The following is a 25,013-nucleotide window of genomic DNA, read 5'->3' on the forward strand; positions in this document are numbered from 1 at the left end:
TATTCATACTTGCTTTGGCCAAAGATTTTCTAAACTCAGTCTCGCAAATCGCATAGAACTTCTCCTTTTTTACCAAAGTCGATAGATTCTTTCTAAGTGCATCCTACTTCAAACAGTGAATCGGAACCTACTGTAGCCAACATACACAACAAGGATCCGAATGGCTAGAGATCAAGGGAACGTGTAGTCCAATTCAGTAGCCTCGCTGCGAATAGTCGATGACACCGCAGGTCAAAGGACTACACACACTATTGCAGTATCGAGACAACCATTGACGAGTGAGTAGATATCTAAGTGATTTCTCGTGTTGGTCACGCTTAGTGCAAGTTATTCTCTGACAACCATCTAAACTCTCACTCCAGTGTCCTTACACTGCATATCCGAGACTTATCTGCCTATAAGAGAGGTGAACAGTGCATCGATCTTAAATTGATAGATCACTGTCCTCCATGACGATCCTTTGATCGGGAGTATTTAGAAACTAACCACTAATTAATGTATGTCTCAAATTCTCAATACTTTGAGAATATACAAAAATCATCTTTGTTAATTTTTAGGACAAATTGTGGACACAAATACGATTGAAAAAAAACTCTTTATTAATATAAAAATATTACAAGTATAAAATTAAATCCTAGAATTACAAAATGTGTCAGCCAACAATTGACTTCTAGGATACTCATCTAACAAACTCCCACTGGATCTAAAGTCAATTAGCCATATATCTAAGACCCATCTTCTCAAGGTGAGCTTCGGTCTTCTATTGGGTGAGAGGCTTGGTCAACGGTTTCGTCATGTTTTACGCGGAGTTAACTCTCTACACCTCGACGAATTTCTTCTCGAGGTATTTGCATATGATGTGGAACCGCGGCTCTATATGCTTCGACTTTTGGTGAGATCTGGGCTCCTTAGCGAGGGCTATGGCGTCATTGTTGTCGTAATATAGTACAATGGCATCACATCCAACTCCGCAATGAACTTTTTGAACCAAAAAGCTTCCTTAGCAGCTTTAGAGACGGCAATGTACTCGGCTTCTATAGTTGAATTCGCAATGATCGGCTGTTTGGAACTCTTCCAGCTAACTGCACCACCATTACATAAGAAAATACATCCCGATGTAGATTTTCTATCATTGACATTAGTCATAAAATCTGAATCGGTGTATCCCTCCACTTTTAGCTCCGATCCTCCATCAAAGATCAATAACAAATTCTTAATTCTTTTCAAGTATTTAAGGATGTTTTTCATAGCAATCCAGTGTTCTTCATCTGGATTCGTCTGATATCTGTTCATGACACTCATGGCAAGGGCTATATCAGGTCGTGTACATAACATGGGATACATGAGGCTTCCTATTGCCGATGCATAAGGGATCTTACTCATGCATTGGATCTCCTCAGGTGTGTCAGGGCATATCTTCTTGGAGAGATGAATGCCATGTCTAAGAGATAAAAGTCATTTCTTAGAGTTTTCCATGCTGAACCTCTTTAGCACCTCCTCTATGTACATTCGCTGTGAGAGTCCTATCATTCTCATAGATCTATCCCTATAGACTTTTATACTAAGAATATAGGAAGCTTCTTTTAGATCTTTCATGGCGAATTCTTTTGACAACTATACTTTATCGATGTCAGCATGGGAATATCATTCTCAATCAGGAGGATGTCATTTACGTATAATACGAGAAATGTGACAGCGCTCCTATTGATCTTTTTATATACACACGGCTCCTCGTTTTTGATGAGATCAAACGTTTTGATCACATTATTAAAGCGAGTGTTCCAACTTCGAGATCCTTGCTTGAGTCCATATGTAGATCTTTGCAGCTTGCAAATCATGTGATCACTATCACTGGATGTGAAATCCAAAGATTGCTCCATGTAGATATCTTTCTCAAGATATCTATTTAGGAAGGCAGTTTTTACATCTATCTGTCAAATTTCATAATCATGAAAAGATGCAATTGCAAGCAAAGTGCGGATAGATTTCAGCATGGCCAGGGGCGAAAAGATTTAATGATAGTCAATGCCTTTGCGTTGACCATAACCTTTCGTGACTAGCCTTGTCTTATAGGTCTTTGCTTTCCCATTCGATCTAATTTTTCTTTTATAAATCTATTTACGCCCAATAGGTATAATACCTTTAGGTGGATCTACTAAGGACCAAACCTGGTTGAAATGTCTGGAGTCAATTTCTGACTTCATCGTTTCCATCTATTTCTCGAAGTCAATATCTAACATTGTCTCATCGTAGGTTTTGGGATCATTCCTAATGTTCCTATCTCCCATAAGGAACGCTTCCTCTAAATCCTCTGTAAGAATACCTAAATACCTTTCAAGAGGACGGAAGATCTTACTTGCTCTATGAGGTGGAAGAGGTACCACATCTACTGGCTCACTATTGGGTTCAGGTTTTTGGACTCGATGCTCTTCAGAGATCTTTTCTTCGAGCTCAATCTTCCTCCCACTGCCTCCATCTTGGATAAACTCTTTTTCTAAGAAGACGGCATGACGACTCACAATTACATTGTGATCCTCATGAAGATAGAAGTAGTATCCCATGATTTTCTTAGGATACCCAATAAAACGAGCCCTAAAAGATTTAGCCTCTAACTTGTCCACCTGTTGTCACTTGATATGGGCCGGATATTTTCAAATCTTAAGATACCCAAGAGCTGGCTTCTTACCATGCCATAACTCGTATGGAGTGGTAGGAACGGATTTAGAGAGACCTGATTTAAAAGATGAATTGCAGAAAGTAATGCATGTCCTTAGAAAAATACAGGAAGATCTGTGAAGCTCATTATGGATCGGATCATATCTAATAGAGTTCGATTCCTCATTTTGGATACCCTGTTGAGTTGAGGGATCCCTGGAGGTGTCCACTGTGAGACTATGCCGTTATTTTGAGATACGTCCGAAATCCTCCATTAAGGTATTCTTCTCCTCGATTTGATTGAAAAATCTTTGTGAGTTTTTTGTTTTGTTTTTCTACTTCATATTTGAATTCTATGAATTTTTCAAAGACTTCAGACTTTCGATGCATCAAATATACAAAATCATATCGTGAATAATTATCGGTAAAAGTTATGAAGTAGACATAGCCACCTCTGGCTTGTACATCGAATGGACCACATACGTCCGTATGTACCAGGGCTAATATCTCAGTGGTCCTTTCTCCTTGTCCCACAAAGGGCAATTTACCTTTTTTTTTTTTTTTTGAAGACAAGACTCACAAATCGGATGAGACTCGAAAGTCAATGGTCCAAGAAGACCATCTTTTTTTAGTTTGTTGAGTCTGTCCTCTCCTATGTGGCCTAGTACAGGTGCCATAGATACTTTTGACTAATTTTATCTCTAAGTCTCTTAGATCTTACGGTATTCACAGTTTGCTCATTAATATTAACACTTGCATCCATATGCAAATGATAAAGACCATCAATCAAGAAAGCACGTGTAACAACTTTATTTCGAAAATAAATTGCACACATATTTTTATTGAAATGAAAATTATAGTTATCCTGTGCCAGCACAGATATGGAAATTAAATTTCTACTGGCTACAGGTACATAATAGCAGTCTTTCAAAATTAAACTAATCCCTAATGATAATTGCAGAGGGTAGGTTCCGACGGCTACAGCAGCAACTCTTGCTCCATTGTCGATCCAAAGAGTGATCTCGTCTTCCCTCAGTCTTCTAACTTCTTCAAGACCCTGCATAGAAGTGTATAGATGAGCACTTGAACCAGAATCTAGAACCTAACTAGAAGAAGAGGAAACCATTAAATTAGTTTCAATTATGAATAAGTTAGATGTACCTTTAGAAGGCCCATTCTTCTTTCTGTTATTCACAATCGTTATGTAGGCCGGACAGTTCTTTCTCCAATGGCCTTCGACATTGCAATGGAAATACTTTCCCTTGTCGTCAACCTTCTTCGAAACCTGCTTCTTGGGCTTGGCCTCGTTCTTTTACTTCTTCGCAGGCTTCTTCTTTTTCTTGAAAGAAGACTTTCTCTTAGAGGAAGTCCGCTCCACAGTCAGAACCATATTCCTTGAACTTTTCAAGATGCTCTCAGCTGTCACCAACATATTCAGCAAGTCGAGCAAAATGCTATCAATCTTATTCATATGGTAGTTCATAATGAACTGCTTATACGAATTAGGAAGAGATTGGAGGATCAAATCCATCTGCAATTCTTTGTCCATGTTCATTTCGAACTCTTGAAGCTCTTCGATGTCCTTGATCATTGTCAAACAATGATCATTGACGGACTGCCCGTCACGCATTTTCGCTCTGAATAGTCTTCGAGAGATTTTAAAGTGAGCTGTGCGACTCTGCTCATCGTACAACTTTTGCAGATGAGTTAGCATCTCCTTGGCAGTCCTCATGTCTTTATGCTGTCGCTGAAGATCATTAGACATGGATGCTAAAATGTAACACTTCGTCATGTTGTCCTTATCCATCCACTTTTCAAGTGTGGCTCGTTGATTAGGGAATGGACGAGTTGGTAACACAGGCGCATTCTGATCTAAGACATGGGTTAGTTTCTCGAAACTGAGAACGATTTTCAAATTTCAGAGCCAGTCTTTATAGTTCGTTTCGGTCAACCTATGTGTGTCAAGGATACGGACTAAGGGGTTGGCACTCGACATAGTTATCTGCAGATAGAATAGTTTCTAGTGAGATGTTTGTATTTATTAAATGTTTGTTCTAGGGTTTTAAAAACAAACAAAGCCTCCTACTATTTCCTCGAATTTTCCACACTCGGATGGAGAAACGAAAATCTATATGCGATCGATTTCTAGTGGGTGCTGCGGTCTCACTGATCCGTACGCATCTCACCTAACAGTTATTGGTGAGCATAGACCAATTAGTGGACAACACCTTGTTCATTGCTTCACTAAGCAAGATGCAGCGGGTTTGGTCTCGAAGTCCTGTGGCCTCACCTAACAGTTATTGGCACATTTCTTAGTTAAGTCAGATCCATCGTTCACCAGCAGGTGCAAAGCCGTCATTGGGACCCTCACCTAACAGTTATTGGGTCCAACCCCATCTCTATCCCAGAGCATCAAATGCCAATAGAGTGGTTGTACTTTTTCGATGCAATCGAACCACTGTAACGAGCCAAGAATGATCAACATCAGAAAGGCATCTGCATCTCTACAATGATGGAAGACCTCTAGACTGAATATTTATTGAGGAGATTTAGATTTAGGTCTCTTTTAAATCAGCAGATATGACATCCGATTGATCAAGTTCAGGTTAGCACATCCATATGTCTGTCCTACCTAGTCGGTATGGGTGAACATGAGTCAACAAGTAACCTAACACGAAACTGAATCTCTCAAAATGGTCAGGCAAGTTAAGATGAGTAAGGGTCCCCCGTTGCTTTTCTTAGACACCAACGAATTGATCAGGTTAGATAACGGAACCAATTAAATAACCATCATCTAGATACTTGTCTTAGACACCAAATTGGTCGATTAGAATCGATCAGGTTAACCTATTGAAATGGGTCCGAACCACTGAGTCAAATTTGGCCTTGAGTCAATTAATTCACATTAAAATGTGAATCGATGCGACCAACTATAACTAAATTCGACTTTGAGCTCCTTTGACCTAATCCTAACCAACCATTGATTAGGTTCAATCAATTGATCAAAATCAACAACGGATTCTAGCATGATCTAATTAGTTGATCCTAATTGTAGTTTGATCACTAGACCTAATTTGTTCAACCCATACCCACGTACAATAACATAATTTTCAGATTCTAAAAATATTTTTTTAAGATTATGTTTAATTGCATGCATTAGTGGCTTATGATCTTGAAACAGTTTCAGATGTAAACCTAATGTTATACATCACATATATCAAGTTTTAAATCTAAATTTTAAACATATATCACATATATATTAAATTACAGATCTAAAACAAGAATTACACATATCAAATACATGTAAAATCAGATTTAAAACAATGATTAAAACATCTTGAAAACAATTTTCAAAAAATCGATTCGCATCAATATAGGGGGTAAACCCTATACCAGGACAATCTTATACCAGTTTGATGTGAACTTTTAATCATTCTAATTTCAGATCTAACATGAATAAAGACATATCATATACATCAATTTTCAGATCTAAAAGATTGATTTAAATATTTTGAAAATAGTTTTCAAAACTGATCAATCTTGTGCTAGGATAATTTTTTCAATATAGAGGGTAAACCCTATACTAGGACAATCTTATACTAGCACAAGATCAATTTTAAATCATCTTAACTTTCAGATCTAAGACTAAAAATCAGATTATACATGTCTTAAAAATCAGTAGCTCTGATACCACTGTTAGAAAATCGAGTAGGGTTGCATGCATAGATTTCATAACCTTTTTGAAGTAGCAGCGGAAACAATCTAGGTTAAACCCTTTAATCCCACATGCAATAGATCTAATCTATATCTACCCAAGCTCTGGATCTAAAACATGCGTATAATCTGAAAATTAAAATAAAATTGGGATCGGATCTCAATACCTTGCACCGGTTGAAATTCACCGCAATCGATGATCTTAGATCTGAAGGTTCTTGAGCCGCACACGTGTCCGGCCTTTACAAGTATCCATCGGGATCAACTTTGAACTTTTCTTCTCATTGTAGATCTTTTTTGTCCAAGTAGGATCTCAGCCTTTTGAATTTTTGACCAACTGTTGATCTCTGACTGCGGTGTTAACACTGGAACTGCAGTCTTTCTCCCTTTTTGCTTGATGTAGAAGAAAACATCCTTCACCTTGGGCGTGTGGAAAGATGGGACGCCCAACACTTGGGCGTTGGAAAGAGAGGAAGAAGGGGTGACTTGGAGAAGGAGAGGAGGAGGTGATTTGAATTCTCAAAATTCTATTCATTCTAAACCCTAGGAGACCATCTGTTCTTTCCAATTAATCCTCATCTCATTAGGAAATAACAAGGGAGAAAATAAGAGGATTAGTTTGCCAACTCATTGATTTGATCCAATCTTTTTGGGCCCACAAATAGGTGTCCAGCTTAACCCAAATCAGAATAGATTTAGATTAGGTTCAAGGTTATGGACTTGATCCAATCCTCATCTAATAAGGAATCGAAGTCCCGAGAAGAATTAGGTTTAACCATGTGCTAGCATGGTTCTCATAAACCCAATAGGATTTCACTAAATTTTTATTCAATTAGAACTTCATAAGTCCAATTGGTTAATTCAAGATTAAATCCCTTAATGTGTGACCCCATAGGTTCCATTCTATATGGTAGTGAGATATATTGTGATCTTCATCACAATATCATTGAAACTCCTTTCGATGGGTTGGAATAACTCCAGCTTTACCTTTCGAGGGTCATCGATTATCAAGATGACACCCGATGAGTCCCACAATCTACCAGTGATACCTAGCAGTATGTAGTGGTAATCCAATAGAATGAAAGTGTGAACCCCTAGGTGTAGTTATCATATAATTCAGTTCTTCTATCGTGAGTCCCGACTTGACGGAGGTCACGGAGAACTCGTCAGATCCTATCGTCAGTCATATGCTAGATTGACTCGACTCGAGTTTACGTGTGAATCTCGTGGAAATTTTTTTCCAGTATTTACGCTTACTTTGGCCAAAGACTTTTTGAACTCAGTCTTGCAAATCGCATAGAACTTCTCCTTTTCTACCAAGATCGATAGATTCCTTCTAGGTGCATCATATTCCAAACAACGAATCTGATCCTACTGTAGGTAACATATACAGCAAGGATCCGAATGGCTAGGGACTAAGGGAACGTGCAGTCAAACTCAGTAGCCTCACTGTGAATAGCCGATGACATCGCAGGTCAAAGGACCACACACACTACTGCAGCATCGGGATAACTACTAACGAGTGAGTAGACATTTAAGTGATTTCTCGTGTTGGTCACGTTCAGTACAAGTTGTTCTTTAACAACCACCCATACTCTCACCCTAGTATCCCTACACTGCAGATCCGAGACTCATCTACCCATAAGAGGGGTGAACAGTGCACCGATCTTAAATGGATTGATCATTGTCCTCCGTGACGATCTTTTGTTTGGGAGCATTTAGAAACTAACTACTAATTAAATAATGTCTCAAATTCTCAACATCTTGAGAATATACAAAAATCATCTTTATTAATTTCTAAGATAAATCACGAACACATAAATATGATTGGAAAAAGAAAGCCTTTTATTAATATAAAAATATTATAAATACACAATTAAGTCCTAGAATTACAAAATGTGTCAGCCAACAATTAGCTTCTAGGGCACTCATCTAATACTATCAAAGTCAACAGTTATTAGTCTATCTGATTAAGGTAGTGTGATAGATCCAAATATGCTTTTTTGTGTCCATAAATACATAAGCATCGAATGGGAAAACATCAGCTACGAAAGCAAGAAAAATTTGCTAGTTTTGAGAACAGCATCATAAATGAATATTTGATTTGCTTATACATTTTATATGGAGATAAAAGTAATCTTGTATGCACATCTCACGAATTTTAGTGAGACATCTAGTATGAAACATGAAACTTGGAGTGATAAAAGTGCACTTCTCATTAATCACAAAACAAATATTTAGTTACGAAAGTGTATTCATAGGACAGAACATCGAGCTTGCATGATCAAAACTTATGTATTATGGTCTCCATGCAACGCTGTGGTACTTTCTTTGCTCTCCAAAGATCTGAAGTTGATCATACAGCAACAGGTAACTAGAAGTAAAATTTAAAAATGACACCTCAAGAAGATAAATAATAGATTCAGGATGAGGTTGATTTTTGACTGAAGAGGGTTGGGTAAATTAACCTACTTGACTAATGGTGAAAAATGATAGTTGAAGTCAGCTGGAAGAGCAAGAACAATGGGCAAGTCATCAAGCGGCAATCAGTGGTACAAGGTATCCGTTAATGGATGATACACAGAAAGAAATACAAGCAAAGTAAGAGAACTAAATTAGAACAGTAGCACGGAGGATAGATAATCAAGAAGCAATTTCTTTGCACGGTTTGAATCTTACAAGATCTAACAACCATTGCATGTGCACCACAATAAGATTACCAAGTGCTAAAACTAGGTATGCTACAAGCAAGAAAACATGAAGCCAGAATGATTTGTTGAGCAAAGGAGAGAATGATCCAAATAATAGCAATCAGACAAATCAAAAGATGACATCAAAATAATCCAAGATGCACCCAAAAGTACCCTAACCAACATGGACATGGGTGTCCAGACTTCAGATAATGAGTCAAACAAATCAAAGTGAAAAAATGGTGAATGTAGTCTATTATCAAGATTGTGGGAATACAGATTGGTATTGTTAATTTAATTCAGAAGTCAATAAGAGGATTATGTCTGTAAAGCTGTGAAGTGGACACAGCTATATCAGGAGGCATGATGTTATTGAAGTGTGAAATATGAATTAGACAGAAAAGACCCAAGAGGCCATAGAATCAACTAAACCATGCCCTTCTAGTAAAGTGGTTCTCTGTTCTTATCCTCAACTCAGCCACATATATATCAAACTTTTGTTACATTTGCACTTGTTAAATTATAGAATTATCAACCACAAAAACAGACCCTCAAGCAAGTGGAACAGAACTCAAAGAAAAAAAAAAAAACCCCCTCAAATTTTAGGTGTTCCAACTTTTTGACAACAAATTGATCTGAACTAGGCTTTACTACACATGACACTCTTTTAGAAATAATAAACAATGCCAAGTGAAATAGGAGGCACAATCATATTAAAGTGCAGCAAATAAGCATAAATTTTTTTTCCCAGAAAACATAGAAATTCCACTCAGAAAATATTCAAAATTTACCTTACAAACCAAAACAGATCTTTGAAGTTTAAACACCATAACCAAGATCCATGTCAGGCTAACAGTATAACATTTGGGAACAGCTCATTAGCTCTAAGAACTCGAATAGAATCAAAATTTCTTAGTAAAAGACTAAGAATTATAGATCACGACACCTTGAAAATAGGGAAGATGATGCCATTGTGTTCTTAATGGTGAAGAGTAAAGAGATGGCGATTGCTGATGAGGGAGGTGTTGAGGTAGGGAACAAGGATGCTGTATGGAATTGGAAGCGTGAGATGCTGGAAGAGCCAAAGCAGAGGATGCTCAGGGGTGCTGCTTCTAGGCATGAAATGGCACCAGAGAAGAGGGAGATGAGGCGAAAGCCAACAATGGAGGTGCTAGGGTAGAGGATGCTTGGAGAAAGCCAGTAGCATGTTGACCACAATTTAGGATATCCTACTTCCTGCCTGGTATCAGCTTATGGTGCTTCGAGTCATGGAGATTAGGAGGAGAGGAAGACAGTGAGGAGAAAGGGAAAGGTGAAGCTGTACAAGTCTTTTATTCCACTGGGAGTAAAATGGCATTTGGACAGAACAAAATTATTGCCCAATTCTGTGGGATAGAGCTATCCAAGGGAAGTGGCAGAACAGCTTTATACTGTGGGGTGATGGGATATCCCATGACATGGGATAAACCAATTCTCTGACTGCCAAAATGGTATTTGTCTGAATAAGTGGGGGCAATGGGAGGATATCCCCCACTATTCTGGAACCAAACACTGCCCTCATGTTTCTTAGTCAAAAGATAATCAAGCAAATTGCAAGTCAGAAAGTAGCTAAACATGCAAGGATAAAGAAACATATGAACCTAAGATACACTTGAATTGCCATTGATGCTTTTGGAATAGAGGATTAATGTTTCGAAGCATTTGATCAACATGTTGAACCAAGGATGCATAACATATGATCTTAGTACATATGTTAGCATAAGTAAGCATATGTTTAACAGCAGGTAACATTATCTTTGATTTTTGTGATATTGAAAATGTAACTCGCTGGTCTGCTTGTTGAAATCAAACTCTTAACAATTCTTTAAAAACTCTTTCAGACTGTTTTAATAATTGTTTGTTATTTACTTTTTTCTTTTTCCAGGCAGCTCTTAAAATGCTCTTGCATTTCATAGTAATTGATATGATTGCTTTGATTATTCCAGGGGCTGGAGAAGAGAATATCTCGTCATTCATTTATGATTATGCTACTAGCATACCAAATTTACCGGTGAGGAACTACTTCTCATGATGAATGATGGTAATTCTCATGCTTCTTCAATTGGAAAAAAGTTAGTGTAACTATAATCCTTGTTGGAAGAATCAATGCTTGCATAGTGCCACCTAAATTTGTCTGCATATGTTGCTGCATTGAAAAAATCCTTTTGCCAACTATGATATGCAGTAAAAAACAGTTCTAATCAGCTCGTGGAGTCTGGGAAAATCCAATCATTGAGAAACTCTGATGCAAAATTTTAATGATAATCGAAGAACATATTTGCATAATGTTGAATCATGCTCCAAGGCAAGTACTGTCAGAGATTTGAAGAAATGTAAATATAATTTACTAAAACATTATCCGGTAAGTGATGAAATTACTGTTAACTGTTAAGGTAGGCCTGCATTACCTTGCCCTTCTTCAATCAGTCACTTCTGTTCCCATCATAAATTTCATGAGGACCTCAATGCACATAAGCTAAGATAGGATAAGATGAGAAGCTACCGGACATGTAATGTGGCATGACTCATGGCCTGTAGAAGCAAGCTGAAACCTAGAACTAACACTAGGTCTAGGCTAAATGTACATGGGTATGATGTATGACAAAACTTTGTGAATTGCATGCGGGCTCTGTGTGAATTGGATGACAGTTTATTTGAAGAGGAGACTCGGTCAGCTCATGCCATGTATGCCGTGTATTGGTGGCTCTCATCAACATGCATTTGTAGGTCTAATTTGCTCTTAAACATACTACATGTCAAGTCCCCTTAAAAATATTACATGCCTATTCTGACCTAAGCCCCCTTGATACCTTCCTTTACCCTGTGAATAAGGACAAAAAAGAAAAGAGGACATAGAAATAATAATCTACTTCAACAAAGAAGTTATAACTAATGGCTTGCAATTGTGATGAGAAAGATTCAAGCAAGTATTTTCACTGTAGCAGTATTGGCCACCATATCAGTACCATACTGATACATTACATTATGGTATGGCTGTTACTGGAAGTTATGCACATGGTACCGTCATAACATTTTTTTTTACTTTTCTTCATGCCTAGCAAAGGTGCAGCTTGAAATCAGGTGCCATGGGTTGCTACAACATGGAATTGAGTGGTACAGGATGGTTCTGCCCGATTTGAATCAATTTGGACTGGTTCTGCTCAGATATGGAACCAGATCTCAACATCGTATTGGTACCTTTTCCGTGTGCTATGGTACCAGTGCGGAGCGGTAAGGGTCACACAATAGCCCTTGATTGTGCCCATGTTGGTCAAAAGTCTACCAAGTAACCGTTCACCATACTATAGTGAAGCTTGACGCTGACATGCATCGATGTTGAAAGATAAACAAGCATGCCAAGAGATATTAGCATTAGAACATAAAATATGCAAGTAAGATGCTCTTTTTGCATTTTGGTTATCTTTAAATGTGTCTATTGGTAATGTTTTTACCAAAAAACAAGTTCAGGATCAAAGCAATATGAAACTATGAAAGACACATTGATTAGTTTTCCACGGTCGTGGGTGAAAATCAATTTCAAACTTGTATTCAAACATCTGATTCAACAGGAAGAACTGAAGGAGTTTAACAGATCATGTAGGAAAAATATAAAATATTTCATTTAAGTTGTATATTTAAGAGATATTACTTGCTAAAGTCTTTTTATATATATTTGCCATCTAAATTTCCAAATATATGGAACATGGCATCTCATGAATGTATTTTAATATGCAATACTTTACTGATTTTAGAAGCCTACAGCCTCAACCAATCTCTAAAAAGATAATGCTCCCTTCGGTTGTCATTGTGTTGGGCCGGACTTATTTTTGGGAAAATCAAATTCTTCACCAGTCTAAAAGCAGCAATTGAAGAGTATGACAAGTGACAACCATCTAAGTTTTGATGCAGTAGTTAAAGTTTGGGTAATTGGCTTGTATTGGTACCATGTTGGTGTGGTATCGGCCATTATTGGTATGGTATCATATTGACACACAGTATGCTTAGTGATACTGGCATAGCGAAATCGAGATGTACAACAATATGTCCGTATGGCATGGTACCAAGGAGCATGCTGGTACCACTATGATCAATATACTTAGATATTTGGAGTTTGTTCTGATGTATCTTGACTTGCTGATACATCTCCAAGATTAATTATTTGAGCTGGACATGAGCGTCCAGGTAATGTAGAGGCTGACTGCTAATAACAAATGTCTAGTAATATCTCCTGCACTAACTAGGGAAATAATGGATACTATGTTACTAACAATTGGCTAGGGAAGTAAGTAATGAATACTAACAATAAGCTAACACTAGATTAGTTCAACTGAATAACAAGAAGCTCAAATTTGAAAGTAAAAACTATAAAAATTTTATATTTGCTTATATGTATAAGGATAGAGCTTAAAGAAGTACCCTCATACATTTGTGACACTGATATGTTTAGATTCTTGGCTTTTTGTTCTCCACATCCTGAAATATATGAACTTCATAAAAATGCAAGTTAGTTTTATTATTAAACCAAACACAATAGTTTAAACTCATTCTTAGCATCTTCCAGTTGCCCCAATACCTCCCATTTTATTGAAGCTGTACTATCTTCTTCTTCTTCTTCTTTCTTTTTTTTTTTTTTTGAAAACTGACTTAAAGGATTGTGGTTTTAATTGAACATGTCCCTTAGAAGCTTTCACATTTGATTGAATAAATACCTTTTCGATTTCCTTTTGCTCCGATCAGGTTATGTAGTTTGAGCTCATACCATTGCTTAGGTTTAGTCTGAATATAGTCTGATTAGGGAGGAAGCCAGTAATTGATTCACTAGGGCTGGAACCGGGCTGGGCTACACGCTTGCTTGAGCTCAGCCTTGAATTTTTTGGGGCTTTGTTTTTTTTTTGCCAAATCCTAGCCCGAGGCCTACTTGGGCCTGACCTGAATGAGTCCATGTCGGCCAAAAGACTGGGCCTTGCCTGGATTGGCCTGATTGATCTGAAATTTTTAGCTCAATTGGTCCGATTTGCTCAGTCAAGCCAAAAAAGATCTAATAGAAGATCCTAGTAATGAATTTGGGCTTGAATCTTGCTGGGTTCCTGGTCGTGCTTTAGGCCAACAGTGGAGCTCAGGGTTGGGCTGGGCCAAGCATCTGCTTGAGCATGGCCTGAAATTTATTCGAGCACTATTTTTAGGTCCGAGCCCGATTCGAACACTCTTGAACTGGCCCAAGGCCTCATCCAAAGCTGGCCTAGTCAGGCCATTTCTAGCCCTAGATAAGTGATTTACATGGTTCATCACTTGGTGTCTTTCTTATGATATATATATATATATATATATATATATATATATACTTTTCCCATAAGAAATGTTAAGTAATTTCATTGTCTTGTATGCATATATCCATAATGTACATGTAGAACTATAAAACTTGTTACTGTAAGTTCCTTTAACTCATCAGATTCTATGTAGATTCTCTTGTGGCTAGTGTTTGTAACCCTCAATGATATATTGGTGTTGAGTTTTTCATTAGAATGTGAGCTAACCGCTTTTATCACTAGAAAAATCACAAATATTGTGTTGTTCTTCTTGTAAATAATTTGGTTGAGCATGAGGTCTACGTATTTTCAACAATTTTGCCAATAGCTGTAGCTGCATAATTCTTTCTCCTCTTCTTATTTGTCTTCTTAGCTTGTCCTTATGGGAGCACTATTTTGCTTTGAAGGTTGAAGACACTATATCAGAATTCAATAACTTACACCAGAAACTTGAAGTGATTCCCTCCACTGCATCATTTGACAAACTCATCACACTTTGCTGCAAATTATCTAAGGTATGCATCTGGTAAATCTCTGAAAAATCATTTTCTGTCTGGCTGTTGTATTTTATGTTCAGATACTCTGAGAAACTTTATGAGGTAGTAAAATTGGAGAATTCAGATGTATAACATTAGGATGAAATCCCTTTTTGTACCTCAAGATCATAATGACTTATACGGATGATATGTTATCTAAATCTTTATTTGTTTTTAGTAATTACCATTTTCATAATTTTAGAAATGGAGTTACTACGAATGATATACTATTAGGACTTGGCAAAAGAAATCCCAAAAGGCTGTGATCACCTCTCATATATTGAGGAACATATATATGACTTTGTCACTTCTGATTAATCTCTCTACTGAACGTCTGTTTCCAATGATAATTACCTTAAGCTCACTATTTTTTAAATAAGACACCTCCTACAAAATAAAAATGAATATACCTGCAAAAGTGTCCATATTTGGATGTTGAAGGACAAATAACCTTGAAAAACTTTCAAAGAAAATTGATAATGGAATGTGGGATGCAAAAGAGATTTGTGGGAAGGCTTCCTTCAGGGTGTGATAAACTATGTTGTAAAGATGAATGTACCTACAAAAGGAAGTCAAATTTCTAGTGAAGAACAATTAATCTTGAAGACTTTGAAAGAAACTTCTTGATGGAAGCTTAGACACTTAAGACATTTAAGGAGAAGAGGCTTCTTTTTTCTGGAATAACGGAGAACAAGCAATGTCAAAGTCTTTGACAGTTTAACTATCATAACAAGAATGGCAAATCTAGAGATGCTAAAATGCAGCTTATGATAATATATATGGTCAGTCATGTTCATAAGAATGTAGAAAAGGATTCTGTACTAGGATGTGAGAAAGGAATACTGTATATGTAGATTAAGTTCAACACACCAAGAATGAGGATAATAGGATATTAGTGAAAGATGAGAATATTAAAGATGGAATGCTACTTCAAGCAATTATCAAATGAGAAGTCTACTGAAAAAGTTCATTAAACAACACAAGATAAAAGTTTGCTAGTTGTTTCATTCATTTCATGAAAGTCGAATTAGAGATAACTTAGGGAAGGACGATATCTAGTAAAATGAGATACCTACATCTTTTTATCAGATATCAGAATAACACCTGTATTCAAGGATTCAAGACTCGAGTATGCTGTGCTTGAAACACAAACTACTGTATCAACCAGTGATTGGTATGGGGGCCTCTCCTATGGTTTGGTTTTTGTAAATTGGGCTCTAATTGTCCTGTATTGCACTATGTCGAGTTTATATTGTGATGTATTGAGACTGTATCAACCAGTGATTGGTATAGAGGACTCGCCTATGGTTTGATTTTTGTTAATTGGGCCCTAACTGGCCTGTATTGCACTATGTTGAGGCATGCTTCCTTATATTGTGATGTATTGAAGCATATCAGCCTTGTACTGATCCTGTACCACTTCATACCTATTTTTCTTTTTGAATTTTTTCTTATTTGTACCAAGGTGTATCGGTCTTGTACTTTGCCAGGCATGCTAGTAAAACAATTAGATGCTTAAAGCCTTGGTGGGTAGGACAACAGTGGATGTATTCCACTGATCGACATAATTAATTTTTAATCTTTTCACACTGAAGACTACTGCTTAAATGATATGATACTGAGATTCTTTTATAATATCATGAACTGTAATGTTTCTTTAAAAAAAAAAAAGCATGCTAGCTTACATTTTTACAATTCTCGACAATATCTATTGCCATAATAGAAAGAGAAATGTGTTCTTTTAGTTTCTGCTTTCAAGGCATTTATTAATTTTTTGTAACCATAATCATAGGCATTATGTCCCAACTATTTGGTGTTGACTTCAGGAGTCATCATTTGTGAAGTCTGTGTTGATGAAGTGTTTTATTGCACTACCTGATCAGGCATATGATATCATGTTAAGTGCTTATGCCATTGTATAAGACACAAGGAGTCTCTAGTATGTAGGGTTTAAAACTGTGTTAAAAGATAGTGGTGGCAGAGACCCAAGCTAAAATTGGAAGAAGTTAGAAATATCCATAAAGTCTGCAATAACACCACGGGCAGTGTGACGAGTAATAATTGCTGATCAAGTATTCTTATAGCTGACCATGGATAGTCAGGTCAATGCTTGATGATTATTGTTATGGATCATGGTTAGTACTGCTAAATGCTGATACGCATGCATGCATGTGTGCATGTTTGTGTCCACATGTTTGTTTGTGCATGTGTATGCTTGAATTTGTTCATGTGGTTGTTTTTGCTCCTTTTCATCTTAATGCTACATGTTTCTAATGACCAGAGTATAGAATATAGCTTATCGCCGTTACTACATCATGAAGCCTTTGATGTTTGGTGACTTTATCGATCATCTTACAAATTCACATGCACAAATCTTCATGTAGAAATATACTATTCATGTTTCTTGCACCTTTTTTTTCTCTGAAATTAATTTTTTCCTAAACCTTTGCTCCCTTCCTGTGTTTTTTTCTTTTTTTTCCCCTTTGTTTATTAGCTTATTGTTAACTCTTTAATGACTTATCACAGGTTGATGCGGCCCTTGATGTAGCCGACCGTATGTGTCAGTCTTGTTCAAATGTATCAATTGAATCTTTCCATCCGATATTGCATGCTTGCGAGCAATGTTGTGAACCTAACATGGTATGTTTTGACTCTTCCATTACATTAACAACTTAACATTATTCCCATTACTGGATGTTACCTTGACGTTGATTTCTAGTCTATAGCTATATTCATGAAAAATATAGATGTTTTTTGCTCAATATTCAAAGTTGTAGCTTGTTGGCTTATACATGTGATCATTGAAAATACACCATAGATTTCTATAGAAACAGAGTATGACATCAAGGATTGAGAAGCTCGTTCTGGCACCCCTGCCATTCACCGTTCAGCACAGCATTCTCCATGCTGCATGCAGGTGCTGACACATGGCATGTGTTCACACATGACTGGTGCGGCATAGCATAGCAGGGCCAGCACCTCAATCCTTGCCATGTAAATATCCATGGTATGATTCTGCTAGACATGTGGTGCCAACTGCTTGCAAATCTGGGTTTGTGTCCCATAGGAATGCGCCCACACCTTATAAGAAGTTCTAGGAAAGACAAGGCTTTTCTGGGAAATGTGATGATTGAGGACACTTCTTGCTACTAAAAACCTATATTTTTTTGCTCTTATTTAAAGTGACAGCTGTGTCAGTTAGGGTCTGTTTGGTTGCGAGGAAACTTGTGGAAAAGGAAGATCAAAAAGAAATACTTGAAAAGTTAGTTTTCAGTTGCTTGGTTGTTACAATTCTGGTGGTTGGGAAAAGGAAAAATTAAACTTCATACTTTCAGAAAAATGTTTATTTTTCAAGTTCTTTTTTTGGTAAATTAGAAGTTAATTTTTCCAACATATATTGAAAGGGTTTTGTCAAAGCAAACATTATCAAAGCAAGTTTTCTTAAAGAAGCAAAAACCCTTTTAGGCATGCTACTTTTTCCATGTTTTGATCCTGATTGGTAAGTAAGTAACTGCAGTTGAACTTTTGATGTCATATTTTCTTTTCTTTTCTTTTTCCTTTTCAATTGGCTTAATAGATTTCATGGTTTGACTCATACTAATTGTTGTTTATAATACTGTTTTGATCTGTACTTAAATGGAAGTTTACTAGTGCAGCAGTAAAATGCACACACTAGCACTCACAAGTCACAACTCATTTCTCATGTTTTATGAAGTTTGTTAATCTTGATTAATTCTGATTAAAGTGCTACTATGCCTGAGCTTAGGTCCATCCTATTTACTTGGTGATGTGGCGGCATAACTTGAAACCAAAAGGAGACACCTTCAAAAGCATGATAAGTTTGTGCATGAAGTTGAAAGATGTAAGTTCATTATTAATATTGCAACATGCCACATCTATTTTTGTTCCTCTGTGATTTGGTACCTTCTTTCTATCTTTACTTCAGCACAAATTATGCTCATTTTGATACATGAGTTGATTTCGTTTGGTGTGCCTAGATGAATATTATGCTGAAACTCAACTCAACTTAGCCCTAGTCACAGTATAATTGGGTCAGCTGCATGAATCCTTTTCTTCCTTAGTCACAGTATAATTGGGTCTGCTGCGTGAATCCTTTTCTTCATTTCTGCTTGATTTCATGTAGCTAGTAGGGAACATTCCAATGTTTTTTTTTTTCAGGATTCATGGTCGTAGGATGGGACTATTGTTTTATGCTGGCCATGAAACTACAGCAACACTCCTTTGTCCGGGTTTGGGACCAGCTATGTAGAAGGTATTATACATCAAGAACATGGGCGGGGTTGGACACATATTATGCTGATAAGTATAAAAAATGTGATGATGATAATAGAAAAGCTATTTATAGGACTGCTAACTACAAATGGCACCAGATTTGGCTTCTAATTGCTTTCTTTCCTTTATATGTCCACAAATGTTATTACTAATATAACCGGATGCAAGCCTTTTTCTCAACATGTTCTTGTGACCCTTTAGACCCATATTTCAGTTAGCATGGAAAGTCTATGGTGATAGCATTCTAAATCAGTATCCGGAATGAAGCAGGCGCAGAAAAAATTTTAGTCATGGATTTATTAATTTACGACCAAAATAAATGCAGATGCTATGCAATTTTGAGGCAACCAATTTGTCATCATATATTGTTTTGCCTTAGATGCAGTGTTCTTTTCTCTCTTGCCCTTATTAATCTAATTTAGAGAAAAAGGTAACAATAGCTGATGGATTAAACTGGCATAAGGCATTTAGGAATTTGATTGAAAATTAAATAAGGAAATAAATATAAAAACAATATGCTGAACCAAGAGTTAGTACTCTATTGTTTCTTTGCATGAAATTTGCCGCATGAATTCTTGAGGTTCACTTTCCTAGCCCTTGGAATCGACAACAAGATTTTCAGCATATTCTGTAGCATTTCATTGTACTATTTTATACGGCTGCACATTAGACAACATGATGCAGCAGGAAAAGGAAGCGGTGATTTGATTGACGAGGTTATGATTCGAAGAGAAAAACTGGATTGAAAAATCCTTCACTTGGTGAAAGAAATCCTTTTGAAAATAATTTTGTAAATATCTCAAAGGTTGCTCTTTACAATGTATTATGCACATATTTATAGGATATGATACCCTAATCCTAACATGGGCATTAAACATGACATAGAATCATGCCTGAAATGGAACGACAACAAGAAAACATGCTAGAGTTATTCTATTACAAATATGGGAACCTAGCTAAAATTTGATATTGTCCCTAATGGCAAATTTATAAGAAAATCTATTGAAAATCTTAATAGTATCTATGTCTAAGGTTTTAAATCTCCTAGGATGGGGCTGTTCCAATTTTCCCATGCAATAGGACATGTTGTCATTGTTGGAGTTCTAGGTGATTAAGCATGCAGAATTTTTCATCTCATGAAAGTATGTAGCGAAAAAGTAAAGATTAAAACGATTTTAATCTAATACATGCTTGGATCTAATCCTACAATCACCTAGGGATCTTTCTAAGCATATTATGAAATAAATCTACAGATTTGAAATCAAAATCAGAAGAGTTCAAAAACTCTTACCTCAGATCGCTTTCCTTCTTTGTTGTCGGATCGGATCTGGTGAATGCTCGGGATTTCTATCGTAGCCGCGCACGTGCCCAGCCTCTGCTGGTATCCACACGGAGATGATTTGATCGAAGCACTGAGGCCTCCGGAGTGCTAGTACCTTGCAGGCCTCGCTCCTCGCTTGGATCTGGATCCTCTTCTAGAACTCGAAGAAGAATGCTGCAGCACGAACCCTTCATGTAGATTTGACGGAATCTATTCAGGATGCCAAGAAGAGGAAGAACTCTTCTTCTCTTCCTCTCTCTCTAAATTCTCTCTCTATCAGATTTGATTTGAGAAGGTGGGGCGTGAAGAGGAAGAAGAAGAAGGGGCGTGGAGAACTTGAGGCAAGGAAGAGTCACTCTGAAGAATAATAGCGCACGCCCTTTTCTCCCTTTCTTATATTGTCGCACAAAACAAACCCCAACGCCCAATCCAGATAAGAACTAATCTTAATTAATTCAAATTCAAATTAAAGTTCAAATTAGAATTAGATCATGATTAAATCTTATCAACAAGCAAGGGGAGGCACCAACTTGCGCCTCCTCTCCCTTTCACGCGCACAAAGAGAAGGGGCGGGATTTTTAGTGCCCCTCCTCCCTCTTGGTCGGCCAAATAGGAGAAAGAAACCTAATCTATCATGGGCTTAGGCAACCGTTTCAATTTGGTTTCAAATTGGGTTCAATTTGAATTCAATTCGAACCCGATTCGAATCAAATTCGAAAAGACTGTCAATCCTAATCTATTTAGGATTGAAATTCAAGTTCAACTTGGATAATTAAACCCAATTAGCCTTAAATTAAGTCAAGCATAATTAAATTAAATCTGATTTAAATAAATTAAGACTTGATCCATAATTTAATTAGGCTCAATTACATTGCAACACTTGCAATTAAGTCCCTTACGCTAATAATTAGCAGTTACTAAATTTGTAATTTTTACAAATTGATCCAAATCATCAATCCATTTGATTATGATTCAAGCCATTGATCAGGTCGTGCTTCTTTTTTGTGTGACCTCTCAGATTCTATTATGTCTGATAGTGAGACATATCATGATCTTCATCATAGTATTATCGAAACCCCTTCTGATGGATTGGAACAATTCTAACTCATCCCAATAAAGATCGTTGATCCGAAAATGATCTTAGTGAGTTCTCATAATCCATCAGTGATGTCTAGCAGCATGTAGTGGCAACTCAGCAAAATAGAAAAATTTGAACTCCTAGGTGTAGTTACCGTGTAATCGAATTCTTTTATCGAGAGTTCCGACAGGATGCAGGTCATGGAAACTTGTCAAACCCTAAGCATCCATCATATGCAAGATTTAATTAGTTTGAGTCCAATCGTGAATCTCATGGAAACTTCTTTCTATTATCACGTTGCTGTGGCCACAAACTTAAGGATTCAGCCTTAGGTCGTATAGGACTACTCAACTACTAAGATCGATAGATTCTTTATAAGTGCATATCCTACTCCTACAGTGAACCTACTGTAGCCAACAAACACTGCGAGGCCCCGAATGGTTAGGGATCATGTTTATGTATTGTCAAACTACAGCAACCCTACTGTAAGCAATCGAGACACCACAGGTCTAAGAACTACTCACACAACTATAGCATCGAGATGGTCATTGACGAGTGAGTAGACATTCAAGTGACTTCTCATTGTTGGTCACGCTCAGTACCATTGTTTTCTAACAACCATTTGCACTCTCGCTCCAGTGGCCCTACACTGTAGACTCAAGATCCATCTATCCAAAGAGAAGCGATTCGTGCACCAATCTTGACGGATCAATCACTGTTCTCATGATGATTCAATGATCGAAAGTAATTCAGGAGTTAATCTATAATGACATGTCTTAAATTCTCAACTCTTGAGAATATGTCATTGACCATTAACTCCTTGGACGATTTTAGGACATATTACTTTAGGATGGAAATAATTGCCCATTTTATTAATTTCAATAAATCAAGTACAAAAATATGTTCTGGAATAAATACAATGTGTTAGCCAACAATTGGCTTTTTAGGTCATACATCCAACAACCATCCCACTCCATCTTGATATTTGGGACATTCTATCCCAAGACATTCCAATCGGGATACTGGAATGATGGTAGGATGATCCTGTCTTGACATATGGAATGGTACACCATCCCGGTGTCCCACAGGACATCCTACCGAGGCTTGAATCCTTGGCTATATCTGACCTTGCTGCAGTCTTCAGCCATGAATCCATTGGCTCTTTCAATGCTTTGTATAGTCTAGTTGGTCATGGTACTTGTTGGCTGCATCTTGTGCTGCATCACAAGAGAAGAAACTCACTTTAAATTCTCCATAAATTGTCATCCAATGCTGATATTTAAAACTTGAATGCAACTCATCTCAACTCAACTAAGTTTAGTCCTAAACTAGTTAGAGTGGGCTTCATGCATCCTTTTCCTCCATTTCACTTTATTTGGGGCCACAATTTCTGAACAATGAAATGATAGTCAGTTTTTCTTATTACTTCATCCCATATGATTTTCGGTCTAATTCTATTCTCTTTCCTTATACCTATGTCAAATCACTCCATATTGATGTATCCCTCGGCCTATGTTATATTTGTCCAAACCATCTAAATGGTCCTTTCAATTTGTCCTCAATTAGGACTCTCTATCTTTTTACGAATGACTTCATTTTTATTCCATCTTTTTTTGTATTACCATATCTATCTCCACATTCTCATTTTGACCACATTCTCATTTTGACCACATTCATCTTATGCATATGTTACTTCTTAATTGCCTAACATTTTGTAATATAAGGGCCCCTTTGGTTGGGGTAATCTGGCTTGAAAAATATTTTCCCAAGCCAGATTATCATGTGTGGTACAAAAAGTGGATGAGAAAGATGGTAAAATAAATAGCGGGTCTCATATCTATTTTTTTTTTAGAGAAAAGATAAAACAAATACCCCCAAGGGGTGGTTTTTGTTGTCCCATGCTAGATTACTGAGTGGCGGTAATCTAAAAATATCATTTCTTGATGAAAAAATCCTCACTTATATTATATTAACATTATATTAATTATATTAATATAATATAATTAATATTAAATTAATTAATATTAATTATACTAATATATATTATGCTAATATATTATAAATATATTAATTAGTAATATTTATAAATAATAATATATTTAATATATTAGTATCTTTATTAATAAATATTAATCATTAATAAACAATTAACAAATATTTATTAATTATCAATAAATCTAATGTAGGATTTATTAATAATTAATATATTTATTTACATACTAAAACATACTAGAATTTATTTATATTAAGAAATATATTGTCTAAAAATATGTAATTGACTTAAAAAAATTATTTACTCATGTAAATATAGTTCAATATTCCAAATAGGCAATATTGATGGTGTTTATGTAAGTGGGCCATAAATAGCCAACACATGGACTGAAAAAAATATTATTATCCGAATTGTTTATTTAAGGGCATTGTTAAAAAATTGACAATATTCCCATATAAGATCGTCTCAAACCAAATATAGTAATCTTTTTTGATGCTATTTTTTTGAGTAATTTTTCCACCAATCAAACATGGTAAAATTTATTTTCTTCTGCAATCATTTTTTCAGATAAATGATTCGTAGGAATCATCTTATTATTCTGTAATTTGACATACCCCAACCGAATGAACCTTAAAGTATAGCCGGTTATATTGCTATCTAATAAAATTTTTCTTTCAACTTGGTAGGAATTTGCACTTTGCTGTTCTATCTACCCTACTTTAGTCCTATAGATAACATCATTCAATCTCCCCTCATGAATAATTGATCCTAAATTCTGAAAATGATCGGGAACTTACCAATCCTCAAATCTCAATCAATCTTCATCTCTATTTCTAATTTAAGGGCATTGTTAGAAAATTGGCAATATGCCCATATAAGATCGCCTCCAACCAAATATACTAATCTTTTCCGATGCTATTTTTTTGATTAATTTTTCTACTAACCAAATATAGTAAAATTTATTTTCCTCCGTGATTATTTTTTTAGATCAATGATTCCTAGGAATCATCATATTATTTTGTAATTAGACATACCCCAACTGAACGAACCTTAAAGTATAGCTGGTTGTATTGTTGTCCTATAAAATTTTACCTTCAACTTGGTAGGAATTTGCACTTCGCGGATTTATCCACCCTACTTTAGTCCTATAGATAACATCTTTCAATCTCCCCTCATGAATAATGGATCCTAAATTCTAAAAATGATCAAGAACTAAACAATCCTCAAATTTCAATCTATCTTCATCTCTGTTTCTAATTTACTAAATTAGATTCCATATGTTCGTCTTGGTCTTACTTAACCGAAATCCTTAAATTATAATGTACTTCTCTATAATTCTAACTTATGATTAACTCCAACCTTAGTTCATCCTAGGTCCGTAATCTCGA

The 25,013-nt window shown here is 36.3% G+C and overlaps 1 protein-coding gene across 7 annotated transcripts in view; it reads left to right on the forward strand.

Moving 5' to 3' along the window:
* The window catches only part of LOC105033322 (pentatricopeptide repeat-containing protein At4g04790, mitochondrial), a 99,747-nt gene that overhangs the window by 23,582 nt on the left and 51,152 nt on the right, over positions 1-25,013 (forward strand). For all 7 annotated transcript variants that reach the window (XR_003798893.2, XR_012141558.1, XM_010908066.4 and 4 more), the window contains 4 exons: positions 11,045-11,109; positions 14,812-14,919; positions 17,467-17,580; positions 18,707-18,802. Coding sequence is in view for 5 of the 7 variants with exons in the window: in XM_010908066.4 (XP_010906368.1) it covers positions 11,045-11,109; positions 14,812-14,919; positions 17,467-17,580; positions 18,707-18,802 (383 nt within the window). In the remaining 2 variants the exon portion in view is untranslated. The remainder of the gene's footprint in view (positions 1-11,044; positions 11,110-14,811; positions 14,920-17,466; positions 17,581-18,706; positions 18,803-25,013) is intronic.

Source organism: Elaeis guineensis, chromosome 5 (genome assembly GCF_000442705.2).
Source record: "Elaeis guineensis isolate ETL-2024a chromosome 5, EG11, whole genome shotgun sequence".
Classification (NCBI taxonomy): Eukaryota; Viridiplantae; Streptophyta; class Magnoliopsida; order Arecales; family Arecaceae; genus Elaeis; species Elaeis guineensis.